The sequence below is a fragment of the Mus caroli genome, chromosome 9, assembly GCF_900094665.2.
Source record: "Mus caroli chromosome 9, CAROLI_EIJ_v1.1, whole genome shotgun sequence".
NCBI classification, from domain to species: domain Eukaryota; kingdom Metazoa; phylum Chordata; class Mammalia; order Rodentia; family Muridae; genus Mus; species Mus caroli.
The window spans coordinates 55,519,521-55,545,707 of record NC_034578.1 but is presented as its reverse complement, the minus strand read 5'-3'; the positions used below and the strand labels follow the sequence as shown (position 1 = coordinate 55,545,707).

General features: G+C 52.1%; 1 protein-coding gene across 1 annotated transcript in view; it reads right to left on the bottom strand.

Moving 5' to 3' along the window:
* The window catches only part of Hcn4 (hyperpolarization activated cyclic nucleotide gated potassium channel 4), a 39,149-nt gene that overhangs the window by 4,775 nt on the left and 8,187 nt on the right, over positions 1-26,187 (bottom strand). The window contains exons 2-4 of the mRNA XM_021172516.1: positions 12,857-13,280; positions 3,617-3,778; positions 1,392-1,610 (exon numbers count right to left, since the gene is read on the bottom strand). Coding sequence (XP_021028175.1) covers positions 1,392-1,610; positions 3,617-3,778; positions 12,857-13,280 — 805 coding nt within the window. The remainder of the gene's footprint in view (positions 1-1,391; positions 1,611-3,616; positions 3,779-12,856; positions 13,281-26,187) is intronic.

Genomic DNA, 26,187 nt, shown 5'->3' with positions numbered 1-26,187 from the left:
CCCCTCTGCCCCTCTGCCCCTCTGCCCCTCTGCCCCTCTGCCCCTCTGCCTCTGCCTCGAGTGCTGGGTCTCAAAGCATGTACCACTTCTCCCAGCTGAGTTTTGTTTGCTTGCTTGTTTGTTTGTTTGTTTGTTTAACAGCAGTTCCAGTAGACAGGCCTGGCAGGGCAGTAGCCTCCTGGCCAGCCATTGTGATAGAGGCAGCCTGCACATTTGGAGTTGTGTTTTGGAGAAATGCCTCTCAACAAACAGATGGAGGAATACCAGGCAGGATTTAGAAGGCTGCTGGAGTCGCCTAGGGAAGAGATGGGGGTGGGGGTGGGGCAGAGAGGTAAGACATTTCAGAAAGATTTTTAGGTAAATCCACAAAACTTACCCAAGAATAAAATAAGGGAAATTCTTGAAGATGTCACAAGCAGCTTCAGTCTGGTTGTGGTGTAACAGACCACACAGCCTTTGCTGTTGTGTATAGCACAGGCTGGGCCCTGATGCTGGCTTTAGACAGATCCTCACCTAGGCCTGACCTGAGTCCTGTCCTTTATGACCTTGACTCCTATTCTATCTGACCCCACCCCCACCCCAACTTCCTGCTAACCCAGAATGCTGTTTTCTACCATCTTCCCCAACACCACTGGCCTAGAATTCTCTCCCTCTTTCTCCTCCTGCCTCCTCAAAGCAAGCTTTCCTGCTTTCCCCTCCCTTCCCCCTCACCCCCGCCCCCTTGCATTTGACAGTATCATCAAACTTGGCTGATAGCTCCTGGTTAAGGTCTGAGCTCCTAGGGTTTGTCAGTAAAATGGGCAGAGTGGAGGTTTGGTGTGACAGGGGAGTAGGGGGACTACTTTGATGTTATACATGATGGGGTGGGTGCTCCACAGGCCACCCAGGAAACACTGGAGCTGAGAATGGGCTGGGCTGGTGATGCCAGGAGCATGTGAGCGTGGTGTGCAGAAGAGGATGCCTGAGAAGCCTCAACAGGGTCAGAGCACTCAGGGTCCTGAGGTGGGAGGCCAGCAGAGAGGTCTGGCCATAACTATGCGGTCCTAGAAACCAAGTGCAAAGCTAAGGAGTGGGAGCCGGGTCACACTGAGAGCCTGCACAAGAGGCTTCAGAACCTTACTCAATTTAGCAACAATGAGGGTAGTGGTCCCTGAAAGTAAAGAGATGACTCACCCTCTTCCCCCACCACAGAAGAGAGGAAGGAAGGGCTTGTGCAGAACAGAAGGTCTAGGTCAGGGACTTGGCAAGGCTCTCATCTAAGACTGCCCACCACAGTACTGACAGCTGTGAGCCTGGGCACCCATTTGTTGGCCAGGTATGCTTCCTTCTGCACAGGCCCAGGGGCCAGATCCTCCTGAGAAACCCCTGGGTGGGCACAGTGATCAACCTACCTTCTCCTGGTACTGGCGCCGGGAGGAGTCTAGCGACTGGATGAGGGCGGTAGCATGGCCGATGAACATGGCATAGCAGGTGGCCCCCACGATCATGCTGAGCATGGTGAGCCAGACGTCAGACATGCCTACAGGGGCCTGCCGTCCATACCCAATGCACAGCATGTGGCTCATGGCCTTGAAGAGGGCGTAGGAATACTGCTTCCCCCAGGAGTTATTCTGCACACAGAGCACAGGAAGACAAGTAAGCGGGGGGCGGGGGGGGTGCGCAGGGGGGATGGAGAGAGTAGGCCTGGGCCAGTAACAGGGAAGGCCCTTCTTGCAGGCATCTAGAAGATTCCCTTCCAACCTTGAGGCACAGGGCTCCCCAGTGTTGCTTTTGGCTGAAGACCTCCAGCGGTGGGCAGGGAACTCATGGTGGTCATGAACGAAACCTAGACCTTCCTATTACACTGGGGTGGAGAAGGGGAAGCAAGGACCACACCAGGAGATACATTAAGAGAGTGAGCCAGCTGGCCCAGGCCTGACCTCAGGGACAGGGAGGCTAAATTCTCATGGCTGGGATGCATATGGTCCCAAGCTGAGCCACCCTGCTGTCTTTCCCTTACTAAGTAGCTCCATCCCTATCCCGAAACAGCTGCCAAATCGAGCCCATTTCCCCACTGACCTCAATTATAAAGCTAGCAATGCTTCCCCTAGGGGGATGGCTCTGCAGGAGCAGACTTCACTGTCCTCTTTTTGGGTGAGCAACAGTTGGAGCTTCCTATGCTCTCAGAACCCTGCTTGTCTGCCCAGGGCCTCAGTCCCTGATTCTCCTGTCCCTGTCCCTAAAGGTGGACTCTCCTGGGTATATTGTGTGGGCCGGGAAGATGGAATCAGGGAGGGAGGCTCTTGACTATTTTTGTCTCCAAAGTGTCTCAAGGAAGGCTCCTTGTGGGAGCAGGGTCTCAGAAAGGCCACCTCTTGAATTTAGTGCTTGTGTGGGCCTGTTATGTTCACACACATAGAAAAATGCCCCCCCCCGTAAGAAGGATCACCAGCTGAACCCCACTCCTGGCCCTTCCCCCCGCCCCCCACCACCTCCCATGTTTCCACTCAGAAGCCAAGGTGTTGGGAGCAATGTAAAGTCCACAGAGCCTGTGCCTAGGTCCCTAAGCATGCCTGCAGCATCTGGAGGACATCAAACCAGGCCTGGGCCAAGTTCAAGGTCACCATCGTGCCTAGAGCTGAGCTCATTTGTGGAGCCTGTGGTTCAGACCACACTAGGGTGGGGTGGGTAGGACTATTTACCGGGGGTGAAAGAGGCCTGGGCCGCAGCCTTAGGGCAGTCCCTAGCTGTCTTCTGTCAGGGGTTCCCACCTCACTGCTAAGCCTCTGGGAACGGGAAATTCAACCCATCTGGCAGATTCACTTATTAGCTCATCAGAAGGCTATTCTGTAAAGGCCTGCCTGGTTCTGAAGCTGCCTCAGGGTCTCTTTCACCTCTTTCAAAGCCAGTTTTTCATCCCATGGGGCCCTGGGGATTTGCCTTCAGACCACACCACGCTGAATAGGAGGAGAGGCAGGGGGTTCAGCGGTGCCAGAGAAATACCCATGGGGATTGCTTCTTGGGAAACCCTTTCTATAGCTGGGGGCTCTGTTCTAAGGCTTTTGGAAGCATCAAACCCGATTCTCTCACCCATGCACAATGTTGGAGAGAGTCACCCTGCAGCCTGCTCACACGCCATGCTCAGCCCTGCCCAGGAGGGCTGGTGTGTGGGTCTCTTTAGGGCGTTGGGACACTCAGCTCTGCCCTTAGAGCACAGAGGCTGTGCACAAACGTGGAGTCTGCCTATGCTGCTAACAGTGCCTTTGTGGCCTTTGGTTCTCTCAGCTCAGCTTCTAGGCAGCATGGTGAGGGAGATAGGAGCCATCAGCTTAGTTTTTGTCCCATGATCACAACACAGAGTAGTAGTAGCCCAGGCCTTAGTCTCTGTGGGTAAAGCCAGCCCAGCTGTCAAAAATGCATGGCTAGGCACAACTCCACCAAGAGTTCTGTGAATGAATGACTTCTTGTGCTACAAGGAAAAGCTCGACATGAAAAGGACAGGGCTGTGTGACCTTAGGTACGAGGCCAGCATCTCACGGTGCCACCTGCTGGGATTCAGGAGCTGCACAGCCTCTCTACCCATCCCTGCTTCTGGAGAGGAGACATCTAGCCCAGCGTGGCAGTGATGTGTACTTACCACCATGCCATTGATGGACACCCAGCAGTCATGGGGGAAGTCCTGTAGCATGGGCACTAGGAACTGCAGGCAGCCATCCCAGTGACACAGCAGGAGCATCATGCCAATGAGGTTCACGATGCGTACCACGGCGCTGGCCAGGTCATAGGTCATGTGGAAGATCTGTGGAGTCGAGCCATGGCACAGACAAGTAAGCGGTCAGAGTGGGTGTGTGCGGGCTGGGGCTGGGGAGGGAATACACTAAGCAAGAGCCAGAAGAGGCGGGCTGGAGGGCACCATGGCGACATGCCTGGCATCTGTGCGGATGCAGATATTCTCTCATGGGAGGTGCAGCTATCCAAGACAAGAAGTGGGCAGAGAGGCCGCCTGATCAACATGCTGAGGGCATGAGGACTCCAGGGAGAAGCCACCCAGCCCGAAGCACACTTTGAATCATGTTCTGAAATCAGGTCCCGGCCATTAGTCCTCCCTAAATCCATTACTAGGACATCAGGGCCCAGCCCTGGGAACAGCAAAGGGTCAGCAAGGGCCCACAGGCTTCATGCTCAGATAGATCTCGAACCCAGGCCTAGTTCTGACCAAATTCCTAGCTGTGTCGCCCTGAGGAAATCCCCACACTTCTCTGAGCATGTTTCCTCCTGTGGAAAATGCTGAGAAAAATTGGTAACTGAGTGGTTGTCAAAATGATTAAATTATACATACGAAGTACTTAGTTCTGAGTATAGACGTATTCAATAAATTACAAGCTATTATGAGACAATGTTATTAACAATTAATCTTCAGGATTAGTTCATACGCATTAGTAATACTGCTGTTTCTTACACTTGAGTCAGTTGCGGCAGTACCTACACCCCAGCCTGCTGCAGCCTGCCCACCCCTGTGTGTGGTTCTGTGTGCGAAGCTACAGTGTGGCAGGACCTGGCCAGGATGGGTGCAGCCTAGCCTCTCAGGTCCTGCCTTTTCTTCCAATGCTGCCGTGCACCAATGTATGGCAGAAACTTGAGCCCAAGGTTACAGGCCTTGAGACTGGGAAAAGCCCAGGGAGCATGCACAAGTTCTGGCCTCCAGTCTGGGAGACGTTGAGGGCTCTCCGGCTCTCTGTCCCTAGTTCTGATACCTCCATACTATTCCAGGAAAATATGTTACTCCTGGATAGGAGGTTGGGGTCCAAATTACAAACCAATAGATGCCACTTCAGATCCAAGCCCATTTCAGAAGGGAAGCTGCGTCTAGAGACCTCAGAGTATATCAGTTCTCAGTCTGATGTCCCTAAGACATTGGCATGAGAGACAGCGGTCATTTCAGGTAGGACAGCAGTCTTAAAGGTGCTGAGCTGGGAACTGCAGAGGCAGGCCTGACCCCTAGTACAGCACAAGGGAATTCCACAAACCTTAGGTCTTCATAGCTGAATCAGGCAGACAAGCTGATAAAAGGCCTATGAACAGAACCCACCCTCACATTGCCCTGAGGAGCTAGCGTAAAGCTGGGATTGTCAGAAAACCACATCGGGGGCTGGAGGGCTGCAGAGCACTTAGTCAGCAAAATGCTCGCCATGGAAGCATGGGGACCCTCATTCGAGCCCCAGGACCCACATGATAAAGCCAGGCTGCACGTTCTTGCAATCCTGGGCCTCAGAAGGCAGAGGAGGATTTCTGGGGCTCCTTGACCAGCTTGCCTAGTGTGCTTGGTGAGATCCAGGCCAATTAGAGACCCTATCTCAATAACACAGTAAATGATACCAAGGACTCACACACAGAGATGCAAAGACACAGAGACAGGGGAGGGGAAGGAGGAGGAGGAGAAAGAGGAAGAGGAGGAGGAGGAGGGAGGGAGGGAGGGAGGGATAGACAGAGGAACCACATCAGAGCATGGTCCAGCTAGTTCCTCATCCCTGGCTGTCCCATGGCAAAGGACTTCAGCCCACGGCTCAGCTCTGTTCTCGACACTCCTACAAACAGCCATGGTGTGAGGAGGTCAGGGGAGTATAGAAGCACAGGGCAATGCCCTTGGAGCACAGATCTCAGGCTCTTGGAGTCAGCTCTGAGCTGTTTGGACAGGGACTGGTAGCTTCCGATCCAACCCCCTCCATGCACCACGTGCTTTGGGAAGAATCACACGGGTCACCCAGGCTTTCCTGCAGGAGATGTCGATATCCTGAGGGGGCTGGTAGGAGCCTTCTTCCTCCAGTCTCAGAGCTGTACCCTCAGAATTCTTGGTTGTCTACGACTCCATGTTTCCAGGAGGTCATCCCGTGCCAGTCAGTGCCCAGGAAAATCCCCTCCATCTGGGGAGCAGGGAGGAAGCTTACCCTGAGCTCATAGTCGGTCACACACAGGAAAGGAGACTTGGGAGCAGGCATGGAATAGCAGCAACAAAGGAAGGAGACTGAGTGGGGACCAAAAGGGAAATGACAGAGGGGGCCAGCCTGGCACTAGGCTGTTCTGTCTGGATCCTGAGGGAGACTGGATAGCATTGTCACCCACAGACACTGTAGCCACCAGCACAGCTGGTGTTCTGCGTCCTCCCACCCTTGGCTTGCTAAGGCATCACAGTTCTGTGGAGGATTTCTTGGCTATGGACTTATTAGAGGGGGACTTCTCTCACTGTGCCCTGAGTGGAGTCTCACTGTCTAAGGGACTCCCTGTGGTGTATCAGTGCGGCCCATCACAGGAAACCTCCAAAGGAGATCTGCAGTGCCTCTCCTCACCAAGAAAGGACGCCTCCTTTTGTTCTCCCCTCAACCCCAGAGATGCCCCAGTTTTTTTGTTTGTTTGTTATGCCCAGGACACATGAATAGACAGCAGTGACAGATTGGCTTGCCTGTCCAGCTGTTCTCCTGTCTATCTGCACGTGGACACATCTAAAGCCACTTTGTCTCTGGATGCACAAGCAAGCAACAAGAACGGGACCTTCAGGCTCCTCTGTGGAGACATCCCCCAAGTATCATGTCTATTCACATCAGGCAGGGACAATCTACACACTGCATGAGGCTCCATCCCTCTGGCCCACTCTCCACCATGCTTGCTCCACCAAGCACCAAGACAAGCAAATGGGTTTTTTTTTTCCTGTTGCTTTGGGGTATGAATGAAAGAACATGAATTTGAGTGAGTAGGGAGGTGGAGAGGAGCTGGGGGAGGAGCAAGAATAGGATCAAAATAAATTGTATGAAAAAAATAAGTTTTAAATGAAAATTGAAAAGAAAAATAAGCAGGTTGTGTCTGTCACCTTTGACGTGAAGCTGTCCAGTGACTGCTATCAATATTTCAGATCACATTCCACCTGCTGACTCCAGCTTCAGCACCCTGGGCCTCCATTATTTCCCAATCCCACCTCCTCCACTCCACCCAGGGCCCTTCACCTCTGGCTCAGAGGCCCCCTTCAGGTCCTTGAATGGCCCCAACAGTTCTTCCAAGGCCACAGGGACTCAGCACTGCATCTGTCAAACCATCTGCCTATGTATGCCCTTCTTCTAGCTCCTCATCCTCCTGTCTTCTGCTGCCATAGAAAGGCCTCCCTTAACACTACCTAAAGTAGCCAGTGACCCTCCCTTCCGGCACTCACCAGGACTCTCTGTGATTGATTTCTTCCATGGTATTCTCTCAATCCAAAATAAGATTTACTAACTCTATTCAACAACACGAGCCACAGCTTACCCCGGCCCCCTCTGGTTTTTTGTGTCTCTGTTCCTGCATGGAATGCACGGGTAGGCACGCAAAACAGCTGTTGGCTGCCCGCATGCACGTGTGTATGCTTAAATGAATAAACGGATACCATATGGAAGCCAAACGAAGCCTCAGGCCCTGGCTGTCACAAAGACTACAAAGACTGTCACAGCTCATAACCCCTGCCCTTTTCTACGAATTACTCTGGGTCACAAAGACAGAAGCATCAGAGCCGGCATGTGTCACGTAGCCTGTACTTTATGCACCCCTGATATTTTGCTTATTTCAGAGGGCCACATGTACCACAATGCACATGTGCAGATGTCAGGGGACAAACTCCCACATTGTTGAGACAGAATTTCTTGTTTACTGCTGTTTACCCCAGGTTAGCCAGCCTGTAAGCTTCCATGGACTCTGCCCCTCAGTTGGCTGTAGGAACACTGGGATTGCAGACATGAGCTACAGCACGGACTTTGTGTGGGTTCTGGGATCTGAACTCAGACCCTCAGACGTGCACAGCGACTGCTTTACTCCCAGGGCCATATCCAACCCCACTCCCCTGCACTGTCTCCATAGACCAAGCCTGGGTAGTTCTGTCTTTACCACCATTAATGTGGTAGCACATGGTAGAGTCTCAAGAACTGGAAAGAGCTTAATGGCAGAGGTGAAGGTGACCGTGACCATGATGGAGCTGGAGGTAAGCAGGTCCCAACCAGCATATACAGTTGAAAAGGGCATGTAGCCTAGTCAGACACAGACCACAGGACACCTGATTTGACCTTTGTGGGAAGGATAACGGTGTTTTTCCTTCCCAGTGGACAGACAGCCTGAGGTAGCACTGCACGGTGCTGGCCAGTGGAGTAGCTGAGGGTACATGACTGCAGAGCCAGGTGTGCCAACATGGTCACTGCAGAGCTGCCTGGTGGGAGCTGGTCAGGATAGAGGATGCCCTCAATCGCAAGGACACTCGCCACACCTCTAACATGAGACAGCACCCAGGATATGGTTGTCAAAGAGAAGGCTGGCCATTACTGAAAGAAGCTGTTCTGTGCTCATGTCCCCATTGTGGGGCTGGGGCAACATGCCACCTGCCTGTCAGCTGCACCGGGTAAATATTTGCCTTGCTCTTTATATTTCATTAAAATCTCCTATTACGATGTTGGCTGACTGGGGGGTTGAGCACCTTTCTCTCTGGGCTGCTGGAGGCTTCACCAGACAGATGGGCTGGGAAGCTCATTCTCTGCCTGCTTGGCCTCTGGGAACCACTCCTGCAAAATTTCAACTTCACTGGCAAACGTGTGTTCCACGTCCTGGACTACTCCCTCTGGGACTCAGTTTTCTTATCTGTGGAATGGGTCACTATGAGCTCCTACACCCAAAGCTCTCTTGGAAACCAGGTTAAATAATGGGCAAAGCTGCCACCCAGTGGGTACTTTACACATAGTAGATCCTTTCCTTCTATCAGAAGCCTTCAGCAGAACTACTTTCTCGATACATTTCAGACCCCAGGCACTGGGGTCGTGCTGCCATGGTGTCTTCACTAAGACCTCTTCTCGGAACCTAGTTAACTTTTTCCAGAGACTCATTTTCTCCTCTAGAAAAATGAACAAGTCCCTATCCACATGAAAGACAAGCCAAGATCCATGAGAGGCCAGGGCCTGGGTGTCTTGGGCATGGCCTGGAGCTCTGGGCTGAGGTGGCATTAGCAGGCAGGACCAGCCCCAAACCATCAGAACCACTTCCCACAGGTGCCAACCATTAGAGTCAGAGAGAGATACAGAACGGAGTCTCTCAGGAAGAGGGGCTCAGACCGCACAGCTCCTGGGCTGAGCCCTTATCCTGCCATTCCAGGCTTCTGGGAGAGAAGAGGATTCTGGGATGGGTCTCTGGGTGTGCTGAAGCCCTCTGCGGTGGAACATCCGAAGGGGGGCCACCAAGGTTTCTAACAATAGCCTGCGTGCCTGTGACAAGCTCACACCTCAGAGGGAGGGGACAGGCTGGCTCCAAGAGGCTCTGAGGGAGGCTGCTGACCTAGATCGCCAGGGACAGAGGAAGCCTGTGCCCAGCTGAAGCCACTCCGCCCACCCTGCTACTAAGTCTAGAGAAAAGTCCAGAGCAGCTAGGGTGAACCTGCTGGGGGAGCCAGGAGAGGCTGGGAGGTCAGGTGCCTTGAGACTCCACATTTTCACCAAAGGTCCTTGGGCAAGCTGACTCATCGGTCCGACACCGGGGTTCCCTCCTTCAAGGCCTGTCAGTCACAACCTGGTCCTCAGGGTCAGCTAACACCACTTTCAAGAAAGACAGCCAGGGCCTGAGCGCCTCAGCCTCAGAAAACACCAATGCACTCCTGATACGTGGGGAACTGAGGCCCCTCGTAAAAGAAAATTACTCAGGGATTTGAAAGGAGATGGCGAAGGATTTTTTTTCCTATGTCGGCTCTGTTTCCTAGCTTTTATGTAGATTCGGGGTTGCCAGGCAAGCTGAGGCTGGGAGAAGCCTGGAGGGTGGAGGGGGGCTACACAGGTCTTAGAAATGGGGCTTTTTGGGTCAGCTGGGAAACCCCAATCCAATTCCAGGGGAGCCCTTGGCTGGGCTGTGCACAGGCAGGAAACCGCTCAGAGCAATTTCCTCCCGAGCTGGTAGGAGAGATAAGGGCACAAATGCAGGGGTGGGGAGCCTTCCATCTGGCTGCTGGGATCTCCCTTCCTGCCCACAGCTTGGGGGTAGCAATGTTCAGTCCAGGGTGGCAGACCTCAGTTCCCAGGACCTCTGTCTCTCCCAGGGTAAGTCAGGGCTGCAGCCTGCCTAATGAGGTCTGGATAACCTAGAGAGTAGCCAGGCCAGAGGGGCTGTGGAGACAGCCACCCTGGGCCTGAGCTCCTAAAGCCTAGGGTGCAAGCACAGTCAAGGAAGGGTTTTGTTGTGCCCTGAGTTCAACTAGCCCAGCCACATGCTACTCTGTCACTAAGCCGTTAGGAAGATCCACCCTAGGGGTTACGGTATCTGCTGACCCAAACCAATGCCAAAGAAAGAAAAGGGCTGATACTCCTGAGTCTACCTGTTGACCTATAACAGGCAGAAAAGTTTGGATGCTCTGGGTCCTGATTACCTGGGTCCTGATTTTTGACAAGGAGAGAAGCCCGCCAGGTCACTACGGGAAACAAACCGCACTTCTTCCTTTACAACCACTGAGGGTGGGTCAGCTCCCCAGCCGCAGAGGTGCCATCCCTCTGCTCCTTAGCTCTGGGCTCAGACCTACACTTCTGTGAAACCGGATGTCCCTTGGGGACTTCAGACACAACCATCACACACTATAGCCTCCACCCCCCATGATCCACCTCTCTTCTGGTAGTCCCTATTTCAGGCTAGTCCACAGAACCCTGCCCAGGACAAAGCTCAGATTAACACTTGACAAAGGCCCTTTCAGACCGAATGGAACCCAGGCAGGCACCCACTATGGGTGCGGCCTACTAATAGAGGGGATGTTCCTAGATCACGGGTCATGGATCAGGAGACAGGGAGCCTTGGCCATAAAGCCTACCTGTGGGGCAGGTGGGGCTTCTAATCCTCAGTTTCCTCACCTGGAAAATGAGAGTAATAAACCCTGCCATTTGCCTTGCTGGCTGTTACTAAGAAGACCGGTGACAAGGGACATTTGTTAAATAGCTGTGACAGGCCTCATGAAAAAGCCTCAAGAAAAAAAAAATTACCGATACTCAATTTTATAGATCGGATGAATGAGGCACAGAGCCAAGCAGCGTGCGGCTGGGATTGAACTTGGGTCTCCAACATGTCACTCAAGTTTCAGAGTCCTTACGTATCATTACACCAGGCAGGGACAGCCACAGTGCTGGGAGCCCAGAGAGCTGAGTGGATCCAACCTCATTTCTGCCCCTGGACCACTTTGTGACCTTGGCGCAGTCATTGTCTCTCTTTGTCAGCAGAAATAATGCAAATTTTCCAAGCCCAGGAGAATTTCTGCTGCAAGTGCTTTGGCCAAGCTGGTGTAGGCACTTCTCCCGCAGCACATGTGTTCATGATGCCCCTGACCTGAATCTGCCGTGCACTGACCATCAGCTAGGTTGCCGCAGGGGTGGAGGGCAGGGACACGGGAACCTGATCGGAGGGCTTTCAGCCCAGTCAAGCAGGGGTTCTGGAAACTGGGAGGCCCGCAGAGAGAGGCACCTTGGCAATAAGCTTGCTTAGCACAGCCTAATCCACATGCCAAGGTGAGTGTCTCAGGCAGCAGGACGCTAGGCTGCTTGCTACCACTAACAAAATATGGAGCCGTGGTGGTTAGTCTTTATCAACTGGACACAAGCTGGGGTCATCTGAGAGAAGGACTCTCAGCTGAGAAAATGCTCCCTGTAGGCAAGCCGTAAGAGCAGTGTCTTGATTAATTATTGATATGCAAAGGCTCAACCTTGGGCAATGCCTGGGCAGGTGGTCCTAGGGGTGCACAAGAAAGCAAGCTGAGCAAACCCTGAGCAGCAAGCCAGTCAGTCAGCAGCACCCCTCTGTGACCTCTGATTCCATCTCTGCTTCCAGGTTTCTGCCTTGAGCCTGCCCTGACTTCCCTTTTGATGGACTGTGAGCCATAAGGACTGTGACCTAAGTAACTTTGGGTCATGGTGTTTATAACAGCAAAACAAACCAGGACAGAGGCAAACTCAGCCTCAAACACCCACCAATGTCACCTGCATCTGCACGTCTTCTCCCGTGGCCTCGGCCCTTTTCCCTGCCTATGGGCCAGTGCTCCAGCAGGGAGCAAGTTGAGGGCCTTCCGAATGATGTGAACACACCTAGTTTATCTGAGGTTTTTCAAATGTGAATATGTGTAGTAGCTAGAGCCCTTGGACTTCTGAATTTCCTCACAGTTTTGTACACAAGACTTCAGTGCCCCAGGGGCTTTTGGCTTCTACACTCAGTAGCTGTGTGGAAGCTGGAAACTGTTTTGGCTGTGGGCACAAGACCCAAGAGTGCCTTGGACAACTGACTCTTAGACAAGGGAATGTAACCATTCCAACTCTCTTCCCTGGTTAGCACAAGCTCAAGGTATGGTGTACCCCGTGCCCAGAGCTCCCCACGGGACTTGGCTTGGTACCTCACCTCACAGGATTCTCATTTGTCCTGGCCCTCTTGCCTTTTTTTCCTTACCACGTTCTCCAAAAGATGTTCCCCTCCTAAATCATGTTTGTGAAAGTCCCCATACCAGAGAACATTTAAAAGAACCCAATCTAAGATAGTTGCCAGCAAAATCTGTATGCCGCCCCATACAGATTTCTGCATTTAATATAATAATTGTAGCATGAGCAACCTGGCCCCATTCCTACGTTGAGTGTCAACAGCACCCGTAGGGTGTCCTTTGTGACTGTTACAGACTTAAATGAGATGCGATCTGTGAAACACTTTGTATAGAAACTAACACTGGCTAAGGAATCACAAAACTGCTGATGTTTGTCATCTACAGCCACGCAACCTATCTCCAGTTCTCTGCGAGTACCCACTGGCTCTGTCTTCTTGGCAGGGACCAGTCCCCCCCCACGACCCCCAAAAAAGTTTCTATCCAGCCACTCACCTCTTCCCACTGATGAATGTATCGAATGAGGCGGGAAAGCCGCAAGAGGCGCAGGAGGCTGAGGATCTTAGTGAAGCGGACAATGCGCAGAGCCCTGGCGGTTTTGTAGACCTCCGAGTCAATGCGAGTCTCCACTATAAGGAAGATGTAGTCAACGGGGATGGAGGAGATGAAATCCACCACAAACCAGCTTTTCAGGTACTTCATCTTGATCCTCTGCGGGTCAAGGATGATTTCTGTGTTGTCCTCCACCACAATCCCCGTGCGGAAGTTGAGGACCAAGTCAATGAGGAAGAATGTGTCTGACACCACATTGAAGACGATCCAGGGTGTGGTGTTCTCATCCTTGAAGAAGGTGATGCCCACGGGTATGATGATCAGATTCCCCACCATCAGCAACAGCATCGTCAGGTCCCAGTAAAATCTGCCCAGAGTGACAAAGAGGTCAGTCACCAGGAGAGGGAGGGCAGGCTACAGACGCAGGGGAGAATCTGAGGATTCTGAGGCATTCGGGGAGATGTGAGTGTGAGCATCAGGACAAGGTGTGGAGGGCATGACACAAGCAGAGGCTCCTCACTCACCAGGGTACACTCTATCTGTGTTCTGAGAGCTTCCCAGCCTACTCCCCAGCCAGGGGCAACCTGGAACACAACTGAACAATGACCTCTGGGAACAAATGGGAGACTGCTTTAGTGACAAAAGAAACTCACATCACCGTCCCCAGGCTCAGGCCAGGGCCCTTGTGTTCCCTGAGGTTTAGCTGTGGCTGAGATAGGCTGACAGCCATGCTACTGAGTATGACCAGAGAACAGAGGACATCTAGTCACCCATCAGATGCCTGGGAGGCCAAGGCTTTAGCTCCATCTAATTCTGTCACTGATATCTTATGTGACATCAAGCTGGCCCAAGACTCCTCATTCTAGGCCCAAGTTTCTTCGCTGTGTAGAGTCCTATAATTGTGACCTAGCATGCCTCACACTGGCTCTCTAGTATCCCCCTTAACCAGTAATTAGCTTACCATCTCTGCCCAGTTTACACATTAATATGGGAGTGTTACCCAGTCCTCATACATTTCTGCAAAGCACACCACATCCACCAGTGAGTTATGGGTCCAGCTTCTACAGGGCGTTCTTGATCTGGGTTCACTCTGCCCAGCCACACATTAGTCATTCAAAGGGAGTTGTATGTACTTATTAGAAGCCACATCCGGGTATCCCCATTCATACACACAGCATGCAAACACCCATGTGTACACACACACACACACACACACACGAACAGCCATCATTCTTTTTCATTTCATCTCCTGGGGAAAACAAACAAACAAAAATACTGTTCCACAGAGGAGCCACTTAGGGCCATGTGGCCCTTCGTACATAAATCTAATAATATACCCAGGCTAGAGGAGTTTCTAAAATTAACAGATTGGGTGCAAAGCGGCTGGGAATGCTGACTTCAGCAGGCCTGCCACTCCAGCGGATTTCTACACCCCGCCCCTCCCCGGCTCTAGTTCCCTCAATTACAGACCAAATTCAAGACAGTAATTAACAGGAGAATGTTTGCATTTAGTGGTCTTCATAAAACTAAATTGCATGAGGCAAAACCACCCATTTCCTTACATTCTGACTAACTGTTTCAATCTTGAGTTTCCAGATCTTCCTGGCTGATCTGGGCTGGGGTTGGAGTATTGGTGCTTTCTTCTCCTGTCCCGGACCACTCCAGGAGCTCTGTGAGGGGCATATCAGCCTCTGCGTGTGTGTAGGGGGGGGGGATAGAGTTCTAGGGATAGCCAACCTTGCATCTGCTCCAGCTCCACTCACTCAGACTCTCCTGCCTCAGCTTTTCTCGTCTGCACAAGAGAGTGACTCACATACCTCGCCAGCAAAAGTTGCCATAAAAGCAAAATAAACTTAAGTCTAGTAAAATGTCCTGACCCATGCCCTATATTATTAAGTGAGTAGATAAATGACTTCAATCAATCAACTGGCAGGAAAGATATGAGAGGTGGAAGACGCACCCTCCAGGGACTTGCTGAAGCAAAACTTCCACTGGAATGAGGGCTGGGAAGGGGGGGCGAGCTGTAATAAAAGGAGAGGCACTGACAGAAGTCAGGGACCACAGCACCCAACTGATCAGATGACAGCACCTATTGCTTCAGCATCCAGATACCTTGACCTCAAGAAACATGATTCCCCTGGAGGATAAGCCTTGGGGTCTAAGAGCCATCCCTTGCAGCTGGGCATCTGAAGAGGTGGCTCTCGGCAGCCACACTGGGAAGGTGAGAGGATTCAGACTCTGGGAACTGCCCTTGGTCTTGCAGACGGTGTCTCTATGCTCTTTGCCAGATGGTTGCACAAATCTCTGAACGAAGCCCAAAATTGTGTTCAGCACCATGGACAGTGTCCGTCACGCCTGCCAGCCCCGGTCTGCAGGTCCAGCCAGGGGAGCTTGGCAACAGCCTTCCTGCTGGCATCTTCAGCGTATACCACCCTCTCTACACCCCCAGTCTGGGAGGCCAGAAGTATCTCAAGTGAGTCTTTCTTGGGACTAGCATTTTGTATTGGTGGCTCCTTGAAGATAGAAAAGCCTGTGTTCGTAAAGAGCCCCCAAATGCTTGCTGCACAAGGGTTTACTGCTTAACTTTGTGCTTTCTGTGAATTAGATCATTGAACCCTCACACTAGGTCTACAGCTACTTCGGTCTGTGTTTTACAGATGATAACACTGAGGTTCAAAGAGAAGCATTTGCTTGGGGCCATGGGGCTAATGAGGAGCAGAGGCAAGATTCAGAGAGGTCAATAGAACTGCAAAATCTGGGCTTAGGTGGGTGGGTTGGGGTAGGCAGTTCTGCAGGGTGTAGGGGACAGATGAACCTTCCTGGTACTGTGTCACAGTGGAGAGGGTCCTACCAAGGTAGGTGCACCCCTGCCCCAGACACAGGAGAAGAAAGGATCATTGAGAAAAACTGAGGGGACAGAGCTTCCTGATATCAGGGCCTCCTAAAGTCTGGCCTGGGTGAGAGTCACCCGATCAGTCAGTCAGTCAGTCAGTCAGGAACAGCTGTCCCTATCCTTCAGAAGGGAAGACTAAAGTCCAAGGAACAGTGGAATTTCTGAAGCCACAGGATAGATGCCCAATGTTCTCACAGCACCCCACTGTTCCTCGAACCACTGAGAAATAACATTGCAATCCAAGACAGCCAACCATGGGGCAGGCACCATGCTGTGGTAGAGAGGCAATGGGCAGTCAGACCAAGATGCTCTGTGGTTGGCACATGCCAGAATCGGAGGCCTGGTCTCTTTAGTGCCTTTCTCCCTTCCAGGGCTGATGGGCCCGGTTAGAAAGCAATCTCTGGGCTCTGGTGCAGTCCCAGGATGTCAGACCTTGGTGGCAGGCTTTGTTTCCTGTTTGAATCAGGCAGATGGTGGGGAGCAGAATTCCAGAAGCTGACACTGAGGGTCCAGGTCCCATGTGTAGAAGGACTGAGGGACAGCAGATAGGCAAACAGACCCCTACTCTGTTGTCTGTATTACTTCATTGGGTGGCTGAGGGGAAGGGGCTTCCTTTCATGGCGATGAGAGCAGAGAAGATGGCAAATCCTGACCTTGAACCCAGAGACTAGACCAAAGACCCTCTCCTTCCATGTGGGCTGAAGAAGACGGCTTCCTCTAGCTTCCTTGTTTCCTTACAAGCTCATGCTTGCCTGTGAGCACAAATACGTCTGTGTGTGTGTACCACACATTGCACATATGCAGACACGCATACACACACAAGTGAGTTTTTGTATACACTTGTCTGTGTCTCCATTTTGCCCTCATACCTACACCCACCTTCAGCCACACCCACGTGGATACTTTTTTTGGCACAAATGATACCCCAGGGAATCCTGTCAGCTGTAAGGAAGAGGATACCATCGTCTAACCATTCAGATTTTCTTCATCATTCCATGTTCATCTGAACAGCTTCCTCCTCTGTGCCTCTTTAATCTCTAACCTAAGGTCTTGGCCAGCTTGAACCCTGGTTTCAGCTCTTAGCAGGCTGCAGGCTCCCAAGGGGCAGGTCTTTGTCTCAGCCCCGGGTCCCTGGATGCTGCGTTTGGTGCTGGCCCTCCATCGTGATAAGCAGCACCCTGTCTCTTTCTACTCCTGTGTGCAGATGGTTCCTGCTCCAAGCCCCCACCCTCCTCCTAGCACCCGACCTGCCTTCCCACCTGCCTGCAGAATGTGCCCACCTGGAGGGCCAGCTGTCTCTACACCCAGTGAGTACACAGCTGAACTCAGCATCGTCCTCTAAGCTGAAAGGTACAACCTGCATTTCTGTCCCAGCAGCCATGGTTCACAACCTCCCAGCTGCTCTCTACAGACCTCCTTACCCCGCCTGCCCTCGCAAACCCCTCGGAAGTTACCAGCTCTTCTCTGGCTTCCGGTGATGCTACCTCAAGTTGACCTTTCTGACCTAGATCTGAATCTCTGCGTCTTTGCCCCACCTCTTACAGGGCTCCCATCCTCCATTGTTTGCCTCCATTACACATGCCTCCTGCATGATCTTTCCAAGTCAGGAGCAAGCTACCATTGGCCTGAATCCTACGGGGACCTGAAGACAGGAGGCCTAAGCTCCTTAATATGGCAACCCAGCCACCCCCTTCCTCTTCTTTCCCTCAGCTCCTTCACAGTAGCCAACAGGATCTCCCCTCCCAACCTTGTTCCTCCATAGCCATCAGCTTTAGAGGTCCTTTCCCTTATCAAAGGCCCAAAGGCTTCATCTTCACAAGGTTGAACTGTGCTCCTGCCTTGGGCTTGGGCATCTATGTTAGCAGATGCCCACTCTCCCTTCACCCTCAGCTTCCTACCCTCCTTGCTAGCCCTTCAAGAAATCACAGGAGTCTTTACGTCTTGGCAAAGTGATGAGAGCCGAGACAATCTCCTCCAATCCTGCACGATCTGCCAGTTTTCCTGTTCAGCAAAGGAACTGCCCCATGGTGACAGACAGTGAGACATAGGACAGCAGTCAGCAGTTGTTAGGCACCTGCTACCTGCCAGGCACTAATCTGTATGGGGATTCTTTTGTCCTCATAAAGACACTAAAAAGTAGACACTGGTTATGCCCATTTTTATGACAAGAAGACTGAGGCTCAGTAAGTTGAGAACTTTGCTGTGTGTGTGTGTGTGTGTGTGTGTGTGTGTGTGTGTGTACGCACACATATACATATATTGGATCAAGAATTCAAGGGCAAACAACACAACACAATTCCACAGAAGTAAAGAAGTAAAAGTTAGGCTAGTGGCATTTTTTTACTCCCAAACTCTGTTCCCCTTTTCCTCCCTCCTCCAAACTCTTTACCATACACTCTTTCATGACTCCTTTCTCCTCAGCTTCTTCACTCGCTGATCCGTCCACATCCCCTTTAATGAACCTAGACCATCCTTCACCCCAGAGCCCCTCACACATCAAGGTCAGGGTGAGTCAGCACCTTCCTCCTGCTTCCTGCTGTCACTCCCTGCCTCTGGTAGAAATGCCTACCAGATCCTTTGGGCATCCTGTCATCTCTTGGCCATCCTCCAGCATCCGTCTGCCACCCAGGGGGACCGTGGCAATCCTGACACCTGGTTTGCAACCTTCCGTTCCACTCTGTCCTGCCACCACCCTGGGTGACTTCTGCTTTATGCCATGGGTGCAGACAGGCCCCGGCCCTTGGGAACTAGAAGCCCCAATGCTAAGGACCCCTCTCACTGTCCACTGCAGCCACACACCCTAGACCATGTGAGCACCTGCAATTGCCCCAGCTCGGCATGCTCCACGAGAGAGCCTCTCCACCCTCCCTCCCTTCTGCTTTCTGCAGCTGTGCCTGGTTAGCTTCAGGGTCCCAGAGCTACAGTCTGCTGACGCTTCAGACTCTCCCCTAAAGAGCTGCCTGTCCCAGACACGATGGTCCAGCGCTCCCCTCACCTCTCATGCCGACCTTTCTGGAACAGTCTTCACAAAAACACAGCCCTGGCCTGGGGAGGGAATCTTTTTTTCCATGCCTACATGTGGCTCAGCAAGAAATGCTCACCCATTAGAGTCAACATCCTGAGCAACTCCTGTCCCCACTCTCAGCTGGACCCTCAGCCCTGCCAGGACCTCCCAGGAGACCTCCGTAGATGCCCCACCCACCCACGGCCCCTCTTCCAGAAACTCTGAAGTCACCTCATGCCCCTCCCACTAGCAGACTCCATCACCTTAAACTCCACAAAGAAGGGACAAGCCGCCAAAATGTCCCCTCCCTTTCTGCAGCCACACTTCTTTGTCTATTCTCTTCTTTTCTTTCTAGACAGGAAGGAGCCTAAGGCTCTTTCACCTGCTTCTGAAAGCTAGCCTGGCTCCCTCTCCAGGGACCCTCTCTTGCCCACCTCCTTAGGCATCCTTTCCCAGTGGTCTCATGTAGCCCAGGCTAGACTCCACCTGGAAGATGACCTTGAACATTCTGTCTCCTGAGTGAACTAGTGGATTGCAGGCACGGGTTGACATGCCTGGCTTTGCGCTGTTCCAGAGATTGAACCCAGGGCCTCATGCATGCTCCACTCACACTCTACTAACGGAGCAACAGACCCAGTTCAGCTTTTATTTAAGCTCTATAAAGACTACAGCCAGAGCCAGGAGTCCAACCTGCAGGCCACAGGCCAGCGTGGCAGAACCTCCTGCCTCTCTCACTCTCTAAGCTTGTCCAAGCTCCCATTTGCTAAAGCCCTCTTTTGTCTCACCTGCTGGCTGCCTGCCGGTGAGGAGACCCTGCCGGCCTCTGTCCTGGGCTTGCATGTCAAGATCACCCCAGTCCTAGCTGACCTATTCATCTGCTATCACCCTCTCAGCACAGGCTTCTGGAGAGGTGCATAATCCCTCCACCACCTCCTTCCTGCCCAGCCCCCCTTGGGCCCCAGGGTCTCCCCACAACAGTGGAGAGACTGCTCTTTTCCTCCCACCCCCGCCTGGCCACCAGGGCTCTATTTTTAACCCACCTCAAAATCTCTGACTCAGAATCACAGGGCTTCCAGGTAGCTGCTCCCAGCTGCCTCGGCTGCTGCAGACACAGACTCACAACCAAGGGTTGCCGGCTGGGCTTGGGCTGTAGGTCAGGGCATGCTTTTCTAATGTTTCCACAATCGTCGGTCACTCGAGAAACAATTGTTTGGTTCTCATAGGTCCCTGAATGACCCTTTAGTCCTTGTCTCTTCTAAGGTCCCTCACTAGTTAGGCTAAAGTTTCAGCCCCTCATAATAGAGTGAAGGCTGGTGTCGGCCACTCAGTGGAAACAAGGCAAGTTGTGTGCTATGACTGACCCACCCCTTCCAGACGATGGGATACAGGCACCTGGGTGTCTGCTCAAGGTCTGGGCTCCAGCAGGTGAGGATAGGGCCTGACATCTGTATTGCTGACAAGCCCCATGTTGGATTAACTACGATACTCTTATTTCCCTGTTTTAGACAGAGTCTCTTATAGCCCAGGTTGGAATGACTTTGAACTTCTGACCCTTGGGTCTCTGCCACTGCTGAGTGCTGGGATTAGGGGTGTGTGCCACCATGTATGTAGTGATAGGGAATGGACCTAGGGTTTTGTGTATGCCAGGCAAGCACTCTACCAATTGAGTGGCATCCCCCAGCTCCTGAGATAGTACTTCTAACACATTATATCGTGTATATAACCAGCACATGTTGGCCATTATCACCACCACCATCATTCTGTGCCAGCAAAATACAGGGCCTAACCTGGGAATTGTAGGGACTCTGTGAAACACTCCCTACACACACACACACACACACACACACACACACACACACACACACACACACCCGTTTTACCTCAAGCAGCACTCTCTCTGAGAGATGGGCAGACCCACCCCATGGGGGAGCTGATGACATAGAGACTAACTCAAGATGCAGCTTATTTGGTTCTACATCACAGAGGCTGTGCCTGCCAGAAGGGAATTCAGCCAAGGCTCAAAGGGAAAGCAGGGGACAGTGTGGCCTGCTGACTACTACAGCCTCAAAGAGGAGCAGAGGGATCAGTGCTGTGGCTAGACACAGCAGGAGAGCAGGGACAGGAGCCCAGGGGTCTCAGGTTTCTTTGTGTCTCTGAGCTGCTGCGGTTCCTTGCATTATTAGTTCCTGTCTCCCATGGCCCTCCTCAGATTCACCACCACCACCATCAGTCCACAGAGAGGACAAGGGCGGGCACACTGAAGGCATAATAGAGGTCAGAAAGGCTGGGTATCAGGCTGAGCCTGGAGAAAGAAAAGGGAGTGTGGCTCAGCGGCCTCAGCCTGATAGAGGAAAGATAGGGATGCCCTGAAAGGTGGGCCCAGAAGCTCCGGGAGTCATGGGCATTGTAGATTTCCCTGGGAACGGACTGTTACTGCACCTCTCGATGATGTACTCTCCTCCTAGCCCAGCTGCTGGGGACACTTTGAGGTGATAACCCATTGCTTTTCTCAGAGACTGAGTTCTCTGTACACAGACACAATCTAGAATATATGTACATGCATATGTGTGTACACACAGAGGCACACACATACACAGACACAGAGGCGCGTGCGCACACACACACACACACCAAAACAGCACAGCAAGGGACATCTGCTTGCTCAACAACACTCCAAGTTTTCAGGATGCTGAACTCCCTCAGCTTAGCCACCCAGCATCTTCAAGTTCCACCCAACAAGAGATGATCTAAAGAAAATGGGGAGGGACCAACACTTAACAAACTTAGAGCTACACACAAGAACAAAGGCTCAAGTACCACTCCCCCAGGAGCCTCCTGATCTACCATTCAGGAGCCTGGGACAAAAATAGAGCATTGTTGTAGTAGAGCATGTGAACACCGCCCTGCCCCCAAGGGAAGCCAGGTACCTGGCCTCACCTGCCCTTACAAAAAGGCCTACGGGGTGAAGGAGAAAATGTCTCCATCGGGTTTGGACTGCAGTAGTTATGGTAAGGAGGACCCATAAAGCAAAATTTTACTGTACACCCTGATTTTGCTGAGGTGAGTTAGTTGAGCAGTAAGGATTCCACTGGGGAATGTGGGCTCCGAGGACCTGGGGCTAGATGGATCTCTAGTTCTCCCCAGGAAAACTGTCTTAACAAGGAGTCTGAGCAAGGGCTGGGCTCCTTCAGTGCCCTCTGAGCCTGGTTTTCATGATTTTGACTTACAACAACCTGTGTGGGGAAAGAGGGGAAAGAATTCACTAGAGAAGAGGGCCTGTCCCTGGGGCAGAGGAGTCAGAATTTGACTAGGGCCCTAGGAAGCTAATGCAGGATTGAGGCAAGAAGGAGCTACCCCAGCAGATGTTTCAGGCCAGAGGGCCCTCAGGAGGCCCACCACATGGGCCCCCAGAGTGAGTAGCATGAGGCAGTAGGGGGGTGTGCCCACTAGTATTCTGTCAACATCACTCAAGCTGAGGTCATCTGGGAAGAGAGAACTCCCATCAGATTGCCTATAGGCAAATCTTTGGGGGCACTTTCTTGATTAGTGATTGATACGGGAGGACCCAGCTCACTGTGTGTGGGACTACCCCCTAAGACAAGTGGTCCTAGGTTACATTAAAGAAAACAGACCATACAAGCCATGAGGAGCAAGCCCGGTCAGCAGCACTCCTCCACAGCCTCTGCATCAGCTCCTGCCTCCAGGCTCCGGCTTCAGTTCCTGCCCTGCCTTCCATGGATTGTGATCACGATGCGTAAGTCAAATAAACCCTTCCTCCCTGTGTGGCTTTCGGCCATGGTATTTATCACAGCAGTAGAAAGTGAACGGAGACAGGGTGTTTCCTGCCTAGCCTCATTCTGGAGAGGCCAGATTACTTAAAGACCTTGGGGACCCTGCAGTGGCCACCACTCAGGCTTTGGGACCTTGCTAAAACTCAATCCTCATCCTTCTCCTATTCAAACAGAGAAAAGAGGCCACAGAAGTAAGCTTCAGGTAAACCCACCAGCGCGACTAGCCTTTGATTCCCACGCTTTCCCTGGGCCTGTTCTAGATGCTGAGGCCTCTGAGGCAGGAACGGCCACTTTCATAGCTGACAGTCCTAGCGGCTCATGGGTTCCTCCAACCACATCCACCTATCCACCTATCCACCACGGAGACCTGCAGTCTCCGTGAGTCCTAACACTGAGTGCTCTCCACAGGCCAGCTCTGAGCTTCCAGGAGTTGTCCCCAGGAGCTAGGAGGAGGACACAGTTGGGACCTTAGGCAAGAAGGTGACATCTTTTTCACTAAGCTCTCATTCCAAGTTGGTACCTGGGTAGGAACATAGCAAAGAACATAGAAAAAAAAGTCTTCTTACCTTCCACTCCACAGGGCTGGGAGCTAATGGAGTCCCCATCCTGTCCCCTGCACCCACAAGCTAGCAAGTCCTCAGCAGAAAGATGTCAGAGGTGCCCTAACTACTCTAGGACCAAAGACTATAAAATGGCAGTTTCTCGCCTGACTTGGCTCAGTAGAGTCGCGGTTCTTTCTCATCAGCTCTTCTGGTCAGCAGGGCCCTGCTGGCTCCGTTTGCACTAATGGGGTCAGGATTGCAGGCTCAATATCTATTTGTGCAATTAGCTCTGCTCTCTTCTCAGGCTTAGCCTGAGTCCTGACCCTGGATGCTGAGAGAGGAAAGAAGCTTGCCAAGGTCCCAAGGCAATGATGGTAGGACAGACTCCGTGTGCAGGGAAGGCTCACACATAAGCAAGCTCAGGGTGGAAAGGCAAAGGCTCCAGGGGAGCTAACCTGGGCTCATCTGCAGAAACTTCTCAGCTAGACCACAATTCTTCTAAAAGGTGTCACATGAATCAGTGAGACCTAGGGGCCTGCAGGTCTTCAGGTACCCATGGGAAGAAACAGGCGTCTTAAATCTTCTGAGAAACTGCAGAAAGAACCTACGGCTGGCCAGGCATTCAGTGGCCAGGGACTTGTGTTAATCATTGACAGGGGCTGCTCCAGCCTTCAAGGGGACTGCAGGGTAATTACTTCTGGGCTCCAGGCCACATGCTCAGTGACATTATGACAGCGGTGTCTGCCTTCTGGGCCTTGTGAGGAAGGAGAAGGGAGTCTCCTCCAAGGCTGTTTGCAAGGCTCAGAGCAAATACACAGCAACAACAGAGGCAGGCAGGCAGGCAACAGGGCCAAGCGCCTGGGAGTTAAGAAGGCAGCCAAAGGAGTGCAGACTCAGAGAACCAGAGTCTGATAACACCCACCCCAAGAAGGTGGCTCAGTGTCCCAACCAACATCTTCCTAGAAAGCATGCAGAGTGATTCTCCCTCCTTCAGACCCAGGTCAGATTGTCCCTTGTTCGCCATGCATGCACACTGCCCTGCCCTGCCCTTTCTCTGTCTCCCCGACACAAGCCCCAGAGACCTTACAAGGAGCCAGCGTCCTCCCCTGTCAGGTAAGTGGTGACTTTCCCACAACTTATGGAAACAGTCTTAGAACATAGACTGATGGAGGGCATGGCCCCTTCTTGCTCCTCCTCAAGCCCAGAAAACAGTGCATTAGCCAGCCCTCTTATGTATTAATTTCTGAAAGCCTCGTGCATGCAGACATAACACATCCACCCACGTGGGTAAATGCTTAGACAGACATAAAACCACCAGTACAATTATCAGGCCCCCGCAGCTGCTGGGATCAGACCCGGAAGCCCTACTGCATGCTCTATAGAGTCCTGGAGACTGTGGGCAGAGGGAGTCCTGCTAGGGAGCCCATGCCCACTACATGCCCATCACCAGGCATCATTATTCTACATGCACCTCGGGCCTTGCTGCCTGGCTGGGAACACCAGACACCAGCCCCAACAATGAGGGGCAGAGTAGGATGGGGAGTGGTCATGGATGAGACTTGGCAGTTCCAGTAGCGGTGGCATGGGCATTTATTTGTAATTTGTGCTTTGCCTACCAGCATGGACCAAAGGCATCCAGCTCAGATGCTAAGAGGCAGAGGAGCTCCGGAAAGAAAGGGGCACACAAGGTGGCAAATGTCCTTAATCCTACTCCAAGATTGGGGCCCCCAGGAAGACACTAAAATTAGTTCACAGGCTTTGCTACTGGCCCTGAACCAAGCCTTTATCTCATGAGCCCCTGGTCCTAGTCATGGCTGACCTTTGATCCTGCTCATAAGCTGAGCCTTCATCCCAATCACAAACAAAGTTCTAGTGGTCACACTCCAAGTCCAGACCACAATCTCAGACTGAGCCCTGATCTTCATCAGAGACTGAACTCTAACCCTGACCACAGAATGAGCCCAGGTTCCAGACCTAGGGCTCAGCTGAGTCCCAATCTCTGCACCCTCATTTTTCTAAAGGATCCAATAAACAGACCACAGCACTATGTGTTCTCTGGTGGACTGAGCACAGACATCCTGGCTGATTGCCCCTCCCCCCCCCAACCTAAGCCATCCTTACTGGAACAGGGACTTCGATGGTAGCCTAGTGCGCTACCAAATCCCAGCAGTTAGGTCCTGTCAGGGGAGGATCAGGTGGGTAGGCCTGTCGACCTTTGTAGAGAGACATCACATAACCCAGTGAGTTCTGGTTTTGTCTTTGATGTAAATTTCCTCCGAAGCACTCTCTGCTCCCCTGCTCCTGTCTACGCAAGGAACACTCTAGACAAAGGGCCTGCTTAAATCTTTCCTTTGGGGCTCTGAGCCTAATAGATTGCCCCCCGTACCTGATGGTGACCCCCTTTCCTGAGTCCCTCCATAATGTTTTGATTCTCAAGAGAATATTCCCTAGGGATACTGATATGATTAAGTTTTTAAAGCAAAGGAGAAAAGGTGAAGAAAGGAGAAGGAAGTGAGGAGGGCGTCAGTTAGGAGTCCTGAAGATGAGGCTGGTTTTCCCAATGATGAGATTTGAAATGAATTGCTCTCTGACCCCCAGAGTAACCTTTTCTATAAAATGAGCATAATTAAACCATCTGGGGGCCACTTTGAAGAGTAAATGAGATAAAATATATCCAGTTTCCCACACGACCTGGCATATGGCAGCTGCTTCATTCATGATGGTAGTTCTTGTTCTATAAGCCTGCCTGACTGTAGTGAAGCCTCCCTATTTGAGTGAAGGGGTATGAACTCAGAAGTGATAAGGGTTTGGGTAGCTAGATGGTAAATGGCAAGCTGGTATTGAAGGAGACATCATAGGAACAGCTGGGGTCCAGGGACTGGAGACAAGATGGAAACCCTAAGCATCGCTGGGAGGTGAACTGCTGGCTTTCCTAGGCTCTGGACTGTGAGGTGAAGATGCTGAGGCCAGACCTTCTCTCCTCAGCATTTTGGAGAGAAGTTCCCAGGCTGAGTGCATGTGTGTGTGTGTGTGTGTGTGTGTGT